General features: G+C 38.6%; 1 protein-coding gene across 2 annotated transcripts in view; it reads left to right on the top strand.

The window, feature by feature from the left end:
• Positions 1-4,005, top strand: part of Fut8 (fucosyltransferase 8) — a 295,663-nt gene extending 291,658 nt beyond the window's left edge. For both annotated transcript variants that reach the window (XM_017802945.2, XM_029555569.1), the window contains one exon: positions 3,013-4,005. In XM_017802945.2, coding sequence (XP_017658434.1) covers positions 3,013-3,330 — 318 coding nt within the window. In that variant the 3' untranslated portion in view covers positions 3,331-4,005. The remainder of the gene's footprint in view (positions 1-3,012) is intronic.
• Positions 4,006-10,149: the final 6,144 nt, after the last annotated feature.

The raw sequence follows: 10,149 nt of genomic DNA on the forward strand, positions 1-10,149 counted from the left end.
CTTTACGCTCAGCTGCTATCATTGTGGCATTGTTATGAGCTAAAGAGCCACACCTGTGTGATTGGAGGTGCCCACAGTTATCCAGAAATCTCTCTTATATTGGATGTCTGAAATTTTGCTATTAGTTATTCTTTGGTTAAAGAAAATACAGTTCTACCTATAAAGGCTGATATATAATGATTGTTGCCAAATATAGACAAGATGTTAAAATATTCAAGAAAAGATAGCAAGTCCTAGCCTATAGGACAGGATAATTTTGTTTTTATGAAAACATGACATTAAAGAGTGGAGAGGAGAAACCATATGTAGATAATTGCTAAGGTATAGATTGTTGTCGTCCTAAAATAATACAAGTCTTGCATTTCTGGGTAAGAAAGACCGAAGAGAGAACAGTCCCTGAAAAACAAAACCAACTTGTTTTCCCAGGGTTGTCTTTACTCTTAGGTTTTATCTGTCTGATCTGAGAGGGAGGTGGGGAGAGGGAGAGGAAGAGGGGAAGAGGAGGGGGAGGGAGGAGAGGGGAGAGAGAGGAGAGAGGAGAGGTGGGGAGGGGGGAAAGGAGAGGAGGGGAGAGGGGACGAGAGAAGCATGGAGTATAGGATTTATAAGAAAATATATATAACAATTATAAGTATATGCTGATTGCCTGAGTTCAAATTTGAATCTGCTGCTTAGTATTGGTATAACTGAGGTCAATTACTTTCAATTCCCTTTGACATCTATAAAATGAGCATAATATTAGAATATCTCAGATACTGAGAGGATTATACTAGCTGATACTCAAGATCAATATTTGACAACAAAAGCTCAGCTAAACTTAGCAGCTTCCATGTTATTTAATTGGCTATTATTGGAGTCTCGTTTTGATTAGTCTTGTGTCTTAACAGTGAGGGCACATTCTGAGAAATGTGTCATTAGGAAATTTTGTCACCATCAGAATATAACATACCATGAACTAAGATCACTACAAATTCACAAGGATATAACCTTATGAAACCGTCATTGTGTATTTGGTCTGTCATTGACTGAAATGTCATTATAAGGCACTTGACAATATTCCACTTCTTTCCAGAGTTACCACTTAATTTTGCTTGCTCTGGTGGGCCTTTGGCTGAATTTTTGCTTTGCAACTTTGAAATTAAAAAAGTTTCAAATCTTAAATTCTTGTCATGGTTTCAGTATTCTCCCAGTGGTTTCAGTCATATCATGGTCTTCCTAAGGTGAACTCAGTTTATTGACAGAGTACAACTTGAAAGAAGACAAGTATGGTGGCATGTGCCTGTAATTCTAGCACTTGGGGGAGGTAAAGGCAGGAGGGTCAGAAGTTTGAGGTCATCCTCGGCTACATAAAAGAATTTGAGGCCAGTTTGGGCTACATGAAAACTTATCTCAAAAACAAACCAAATCACTGTCTTGGTTCTATTGGTAATTGAAATTCTAGCACTAAAACTTAGACCAACTACTTAGTCTTGTATTTTAATTTCTGTAATATTAAAAATTCATCTAACCTTAGTTTCATTTGCTAGTTACCTATAACATTTGAGAATTTCCCAAGTTCCTAAAATTCAGATTCTCCAACACATTGAGGTAATGGTTAACCTAGTCATTTCATTTGATCATAAATGTTAAAAGAATAAGCAAACCAGAATATGACAGTGTTAGAATGTTTGCCTAATATGCATAAGACCCTGGATTCAAACCCCAGCGTAACTAAGAAAAAAAAGAGCATCTTCATTCAGTTTTTGATCTCCATGAATAGCACTGTTTAAAAAAAAAAAACAAAAAAAACCTGCTGAGTCATTCTAAATTGTTCCTTTAAACAGATTAACAACTATTAATAGTAGTTTCATCTCTAAGTAGATGCAAAGTGTTGGCATAAGAACAATGAAAATTCATTAACTGAGATAACCAAACTAGAAATTTAGAGAAATTTGACGTGAACTGAGTTCTTAATTCAGAATGTATGAAAGAAAAATGTTCTAGGCAAAATGATAGTTCTTGCTTATCATCACTTAACCTTAGGAAAGGTTCTCTAGCCGGTTTACTACATGTTAAATCTGTTCATTAATTGACAAAGTGCTGCCTCTTTATGGAGGTGGTTATAGTTTAGCTTTCTCATCAAGTGTATTAAACTCAGGAAATGAAGTTCAGGTTGTGAGATTTTACCTGCCAGAGACAATGTTCTTTGACGGAGGAATCTTTTAAGTACACTAGTCAGAGCCTAGTGTGGTGCACACCCTTAACCCAGCACTGTGGAGGCAAAGGAAGCCAGCTCTCTGTGAGATTGAGGCCAGCCTGTTCTGTATAGAGATTTACAGACCAACTGGGGCAACAGGGAAACTCTGTTTTGTTGTTGCTGCTGTTATTGTTGTTGTTGTTGTTTGAAAAAAAAAAAACTAGTCAGGTGATGCATCTTCCTCAAAGCCTAGCCCAGATTATATCAGTCCAAGCATGCTATTATGTACACAGCACACTTAACTCTTAAGAATTAAGATGACTGATGTTTAAACCTGCATGCTAGTTGATCATCAGTAATTACATAAATCTCTGTTGAGAAGGGTTCCAAGAAAACACTGGTTAATAGTAGACAAAGTGAAGAGAGCACCAACATTTGTGTTTTTGTAGTGCTGATCTAAAACCTTAAATTTTTCAGACACAAACTTTGTCTTACTCATTTTTGAATTATGGGTGCCCATCCTGGAATACTGTGTAACTCCTTATAAATGTTCATTAAAATTAATTGATACCTATTCTTAATGTATATGTATAGTCCCCCCTTGCCTGAGACTTTAATTGTAAAAGTCTTTTTTGTACCTTTAAAAAATATAAACACAGAAATGATTATGCCATCATCTGGACTGAAACACAAACATGTACTGAAAATTTTTAACTAGAAACCATTACTTCTCAGCCACCTCAGGCCAGCAGCCCATCTTTGGTTAAGGGCTTTCAGATTGCTATGAAAAAGAGCTTTTGTATTGTGTACTAACAAACTCATTTCTCTTTCTCAAGGTCTGTCGAGTTGCTTATGAAATCATGCAAACACTGCATCCTGATGCCTCTGCAAACTTCCATTCTTTAGATGACATCTACTATTTCGGAGGCCAAAATGCTCACAACCAGATTGCCATTTATCCTCACCAACCTCGGACTGCAGAGGAAATCCCCATGGAGCCTGGAGATATCATTGGTGTGGCTGGAAACCATTGGGATGGCTATTCTAAAGGTGTCAACAGAAAACTGGGAAGAACTGGCCTGTATCCCTCCTACAAAGTTCAGGAGAAGATAGAAACAGTCAAGTATCCCACATATCCTGAGGCTGAAAAATAAAGACCAAGTGTAAGGGATGAACAGCAAAACTCAGTTCAGGCCACCTCAGCCAACCAGAAGACCCAGATTTCAGCAGCATGGCTAAATGATGGGCAACTTTGGCACTAAGAGCAAGTGGGACCCTCAGATGCTTCACTCGTGGAATTCCTCTCTACCAAGGGCTGCAATGCCCTCAAGCCCATGCGTAGTACAATAATGTAATGCACTCACACATAACATGCAAATGGATTGTTTTCTACTTTGCCCCTTTAAATATTATATCCCCATGAAACAAACACTGCCATATTGTGTAATTTAAGTGACACAGACGTCTTGTGTGAGACTTACAACATGGTGCCTATATCTGAGAGACCTATGTGACTTACTGAGAAGACATGAACCCTTCTGTGGGGAAGTTGGTTCTTAGCCAGTGGTGGTGTTGTGACCACTAAATTCACTCCAATCAAGATTCAGAATGGGAATGGATGTTTTTTCCTTTATATGGTTGTCTGGATTTTTTTAAGTAATTTCATCAGTTCAATTCATACACCTCATCATTAATAAATGAAGGATACATCAGAAAATGAAATATTCACTCTCCATTAGGAACTTTTGTAAAACAATGCCATGAACAAACTCTTTAGTAATGTTTCTGGACAGTCTCTTTGATAACAAAAAATAAATTTTAAAAAGGAATTTTGTAAAGTTTCTAGAATTTTGAATCACTAGATAGTGTGGTTATAATCTTTATACCAGAACTATGATAAAAATGGGTTTTATATCTTTTTAACTTTTTTTTTCTATTTTTTCCTACTTCTTAGAAGAGTAATTGGATTTTGGCTAAAAGAAGCATTGGTACCTTCTGATACAGTGACTGATTTTAGTTGGTGCATATTATAAAGTTGCTAGGAACATTCTTGGGAGCTTTCATTCTCTTAGTTTGGATACTGTTGATTTGTTTTAGTTGAATGAAATAATCATACTCCTTGCTTTCAGAGGAACTAATACTTACACCTTTAAAACTAACCATTATCAGGTTCGTTTGGTATTCTTTCTTATTGTGGTTCTTGTCACTTTTTGTGGACTGGGTCCTGTTGTTTCATCTAGGAATCAGTTTGTGCCCTTCCCATCATGTCCTGCTTTTGAGAATACAAGGACTCTATGGGGTTGGGAAGCTGATTGTGTTTCTGAAGTATGTGTCTCATAATTTGTAGAATTTTGTGAGCAAAGGGGAAAGGTTCCAGAATGAGACCCAAAATAAACCTAGGATCACTGCTTCCAAATGCTTTTTAGGAATTCCACATTGGAACCACTTCAGAAGAGCTTGATGCTTTCTCTCTAAACTTCGCTTCTTTCCTCACAGATATACTTCCTGCCTGTATGTGGCCTGTCTCCAAGGGAGCATTTCATAGAGTGTGTTCTTCCTCCTAAAAGATGAGTTTGATCCATTCAGGAGCCAGTACCAAGCTTGGTATTAAATAGCAGGTATCACAGAAAGAAAAACTCAGTTAACTCTGACCTTTACACCCTCACTAAATAAAATCTTCACACCAAATGTTCCTAAATTCTTTCTACCTCTCTAGTCAAGTCTTTAAAAGAACAAAACTTAATTATAGTTATCAGCAATTTTCCATTTAGTTTAGGTACAAGCAAATAACAGGTGAAACTGCCTCCATCTGAGCAGAGGTAAATTTTGAACAATGTATTCTCCACCTTCCTTTGCACTTGTTACCAGAATATCAGTAACTGTGGGTGTGATTTTTGCCTTTGTAGAACCAAAGGTAAGTCACTTTCTTTTCATCCTAAATTGACCCAGTTCCAGAGGTGAAAGGGCAAAAGAATACAATATGAGGAAAACAGAGGCATGTTTATCAAATGGAGGCAAAGATATAATTTGGAGTGTTTTATCTTTCAGTTCTAGAATATCTGTTCTTTCTGTTTCTCTATTGGGGCTTTCTCTTTTTATTTTACTAAAAGCATGTTTTACTGTGCTAAATGCAGAAATAGCACTACTCAGAATTGGTTTCCATTGTTACCATCTTTTCCTCTACAGAATAGGTCAGATTTTGATGGGCTTTGTTTGTTTTGGTTTTTCTTCCTTCTTACATTGCTCTAGAATAGATTGAATTTTGAACATTGTAAAGAATTTTTATTGGGTTATTATTTTTTGAGCTAGAGGCTTATTATGTTATCCAGATTGGCCTGCTAAGTACTAGAATTAAGATGTGCACCACCATGCCTGGCTTTGTTTAAATGTTTTATGTCATAGATTCTGTTGTATTCCTTTGAAGAATGTTGCTGCTGATGATAGGAGCATAATTTTTAACTTTATTGTGCTCAACTTGGAAGCTATGTCTTAGGCAGCAGCTTAAATCTCAACTCAGTTCTTTAGTCTTTAGCTGGAGTTTTTCCTGCACATAGTTCAGAGATTAGCAAAATGAAGAATTAAGCACAGAATGTAAGGTACTGCTGCTTCTTTGGCTCTCTTCTTCTGAGACTTCCCTTCTCATTTCACAGCAGCTGTAGTTGTTGTTTCTGTGCTGTTCTCTGTTTCTTCATCTAAAGAGACTGCAGTTTTCTATCAGCTCAAAAAGCGATGAAAATGGGGCACTCACCCTATGCCTTTCCTTTTTTTCCGAGTTTCAGCTTGTCTTCAGAATCTACATCCTTTTTGGTTTGGTGCCCTGTGGTAGTTTTTCTTTTTTTTTTTAATTGAAATTTTCTAGTTATCCATTAGAAACTGATTCAGTAGGTGCTTTCCCCACCATACAGGAGATGGAATTCTTAAAGGAAAGACTTAAAGAAAAAAAAAAAGAAGAAGGAAAAGATTATTCAGTAACTATGGCACCCCTGTTTTAGACTCTGGCCTTATTTAGTAGCCAGTAGCCTCAAACAGGCAAGAAGATGAAGAACCAGATACTTAAATCTTCAGGTGCCAAGGGCTCAAGAATACTGCTGACCAGATCTTTTTGAGAAGCTTTTTAGAGCTTTTATTTTTTAAACCATAATATATGTGACGGTGATTCCGCTAATATACACTATCATTTTGGAAATACATTTCCTCACCACTTTACTACTCCCTGAGGACTAGGTACTTACAAACTTTGTATTAGGGTTAGACTGGAAGGATTTGGATCTTCTTCTTTAAAAAAAAATGAGTTTCATATATAAGCTCTGTATTTGCGTAATTTTTATCCCTCCCTCTTCCTCCTCCGAGTCTTCCTATGCCCCTCCACTCTCTCTCAGTTACCTGACCTCTTTGATTATTAGTGTTATATATACAAACACACACACACGCACACACACACACATATATGTATAAATAATTACTGAGTCCATTTAGTGGTACTTGTATGTACATGTGTTTATGCCTAACCATTTGGGATTGGATAACCCATCATGGAGCTTGTCCCTGGAGTTAACTCCTTCCTCCCTTGGCAGCCATTGATTACCTATAGCTCTTCATCTAGAGGTAGGGCCTTGTGAAATTTCCCCCATCCACCTTGGCATGTCAACTAGTGTTGTGATTATGCAGGTCTTGTTTAGGCAACCATAGTGTTGAGATTTCATGAGTATGGCTTTCCTGTCATGTCTCGAAGACACTATCAAGCAGCAGGAGTCCTGGTCCTCTGGCTCTTACAACCTTTCCACCACTACCACCCACTTCCATGATGTCTCCTGAGCCTTGGGTATGGGGGTTGCACTGTAGACCTATCAATTGCCCTTTGGACACTTATTCTCTGCATTTTAACCAGTTGAGGTACTTTGTAATAGCCTCTATCTTGCAAAAACAAGCTCCTTTGAAGAGTGGTGAGAGCTACACACATACACACACACACACACACACACACACACACACACACACACATTTGTTTAGCAAAGTGGCAGTAGTAGATTCTCTAGGGTCTGGACCTTTCCAGCCATGGGTTATTTGGCTAAGTTTACAGTACCAGGTATGAATTCCCTCCTGTTGAGCAGTCCTTAAGTCCAATTATACAACCATTGGTTACACCCAAGATAAAAGTTCCACTATTCTACCATTGGGAATATCTTGCCAGGCCAACCAGTGTTGTTTGTAGGCTTTGCAGCTGGGTAGGACTACTGACTGATTTTCACCTTGGCAGCTTGCATAGCACCTTCCTATACTATGAGAACTAGTCCTCAGGGAGGAGGTCCAGGTCAGTTACAGATCCAGTTTCTTCAAATCTTATGTCCAAGGTTTATTTGCCAGCCTATACTGGCATTACTAGCCCTGGCCCATTGAATGTTGGTAACAGAATTCTGTATAGTAATAACAAAGCAGAAGAGATTGTTTCAAGGCTTTCCTGGTCCCTCACTCAAGTCTGATGTGTTGACTTGGAAACACAAGTTCAAGTCTGTTGTGAAAGGGCCCCAAGCCCTAAAGATGAAGAAAAGAATAGGTCCACTGAAGGAGTTGAAGGTTAAGAGAAAAAAGTGGGGGGGACACTGAAAAGCCACCTCCTAGAGAGATTATTGCATCACTATTTAGATAATATCTCTTCTACTCAGTGAGTAGAAAAATATTTGGTCCTAAATGGTGAGTCTTGAAGAATCTCCTCCGCTTCACTGAGAGCAGAGCTCTCTTATGCAGAGAGAAATGCATTAGTGCCCTTTGGTCATAGCCCACTGCCTGATGTTCCATTTGTGGTCCCACAAGACTACCGAAGGATCAATAGATCTGTGCAGAGTAGGTGTGAGGCTTAGAGACTGGTGAATTTGGGGACGTGGCTATAATACCTTTATTTATGCTGGATACAGGCTCTAGGGAATTTTTAAAGGGAAAGTTATAGTTACTGGCTCCTGGCAGCAGTCTTGCTCATAGAAACAGCTTGGAAGAGCTGTTCCAAGACCCTTGGCAGGAACTAAGCAGCCTTGGAAAGTTCCATTGTCTTCAGCTGTCATGGACACTATGCATGCTTGAGGAATTACCCTTTGATTGCACTTTTTGTTCTTTGTACAAATCAGAGTCTCTAGCTGTTGGCCTGTTGGGCTGTTCAGCCTTGCCACCTCCCATCCAGTTCAGTTGTCATTTGCTTTCTCTTCTTAAGATTATCTTGGTTTTGTATTGCTTCCACTCTTGTAGAGGATAATGTCATGTGAATGGTTCCTTTATATTAGTCCATCCCTCATGCTCTTCCTATTCCTAAAAACTTATGGAGACCATAGTTTTGTTGTTGGTACCTTTAAGATATAAATGGAATTAAACCCTTGTACCATTGTAGACAACTTGGGACCTGAGTCATAAGTTGTTGAAACTAGGCATTGGGTATTTGTGTTCATTGAAACTCAAGCTTTCTGAGGTTTTAAAAAAATCAATGTCTCTGTTCCTGGTGGGGAGCATTTTATCTAAAATTATGTCAATCTAGACAGAGCCTACACTTTTTACAAAGCAGTCTATTGAAGTCTCTGGCCATGGGCCACTTGTTTTGGGAAAAGAGTTCATAGCTTCTGCTGACCTCCTGCCTCCAGGAGTTTCATCATTAGTAACTATTCTCTGTAACCTCTCCTCCCACATCACAGTCCTGTGATGTTACTGTTTCCTAACTGCCTGTGTAGGTAGAGAAAAGGTCACTGACAAAAAAAATGCAGTACATGTTGGTTCATAACCCAGCTGAGTATGAGAGCATTGGTGGAGGCAGAAATGTGCAATGCTTTGTACCCAGAGCACAAATATTTTAGGATGTGGGTGTGGTCAGAAGCCTGAGGAATGATGGAGCTTTGTGATCTTGGCTTAGTACTCCCTAGGGGATGACAACCACTAAGAATTTCTGGTCAAGTAAAGGAAATGGAAGGTAGTGGGTCAAAGTCAAGAGACCCAGTTCTTGGTGTCTCCCCAACATCATAGCACCTATAAGCAAAGGCAGTGTCCCTGAACTGAGATTCACAACATCAGGCTTCTGACTTTGAATGTACAGTTAAATGTGAGCAGGCCAAATGATTTTCTAGACCTTTACTTTCTTCATTTGTGGAATGAATTAGTTGGGTTTATTCAAGGTTTCCAAATTTGGTTGCCCACTTGGGTTCCACTTGTCTAAAGGAGGCAGATTGTTCAGCCTTGCTGATTATCATCCTTAATGACATGATGTGACCGGATCTTTGTTGCACCAGAAGATCTGTTTATTATCTGCAGTCTTCATATTTTTAAACTGCAGCAGATAATTAAAAAAATATATGCAATATATAAGACAGTAGAGAAGTCAAGTAAAATGTAATTATTTTGGACTCTGGCCCATTCATTTATAACCTCTGGACTAGACTGATGGGAGTTCTTTCCTAACTGAGCCCCTTATGGTCTAGCTCATTGTTTTTATATTTTATATTTCATTGTTTTTATATTTCTCATTGTTTTATAGTCACAAACATTGGAAATTGTTTACAAATGTACCTTGTAATTGGTACTGGTGGGTTACAAGGCCCAGAATGAGAACACCTGACTTTTGTTAACGTTAAAGAACAAGTGGTTCAAAATAGGATTGCCTGAGTTTCAGATTTTGGTTCATATCCATTGAGTATCAGCAGGTTTAATCTGAGCTAATGCTCTTTCAAGGAACTCTTTTTTAAAAAATATCTTATTTATCATTTCTATTGTATGTGTATGAGTGTATTGCCTGCATGTGTGTGAGTGTACCCATGTAGTGCAATGCTGCGGAGGTCAGAAGAGGGCTTTGGATTCCCCTGGAGCTGGAGTTAAGGACAGTTCTTGGCTGCCATGTGGGTGCTGGGAATCGAACCCAGGTCCTTTGCAAGAGCAGCCAGCGCTCTCAACCACTGAGCCATCTCTCCAGCCCAAGAAACTCTTGATTCAAATAACCAGACTTC

This window comes from Nannospalax galili, unplaced genomic scaffold, assembly GCF_000622305.1.
Source record: "Nannospalax galili isolate Female #2095 unplaced genomic scaffold, S.galili_v1.0 scaffold285, whole genome shotgun sequence".
NCBI classification, from domain to species: domain Eukaryota; kingdom Metazoa; phylum Chordata; class Mammalia; order Rodentia; family Spalacidae; genus Nannospalax; species Nannospalax galili.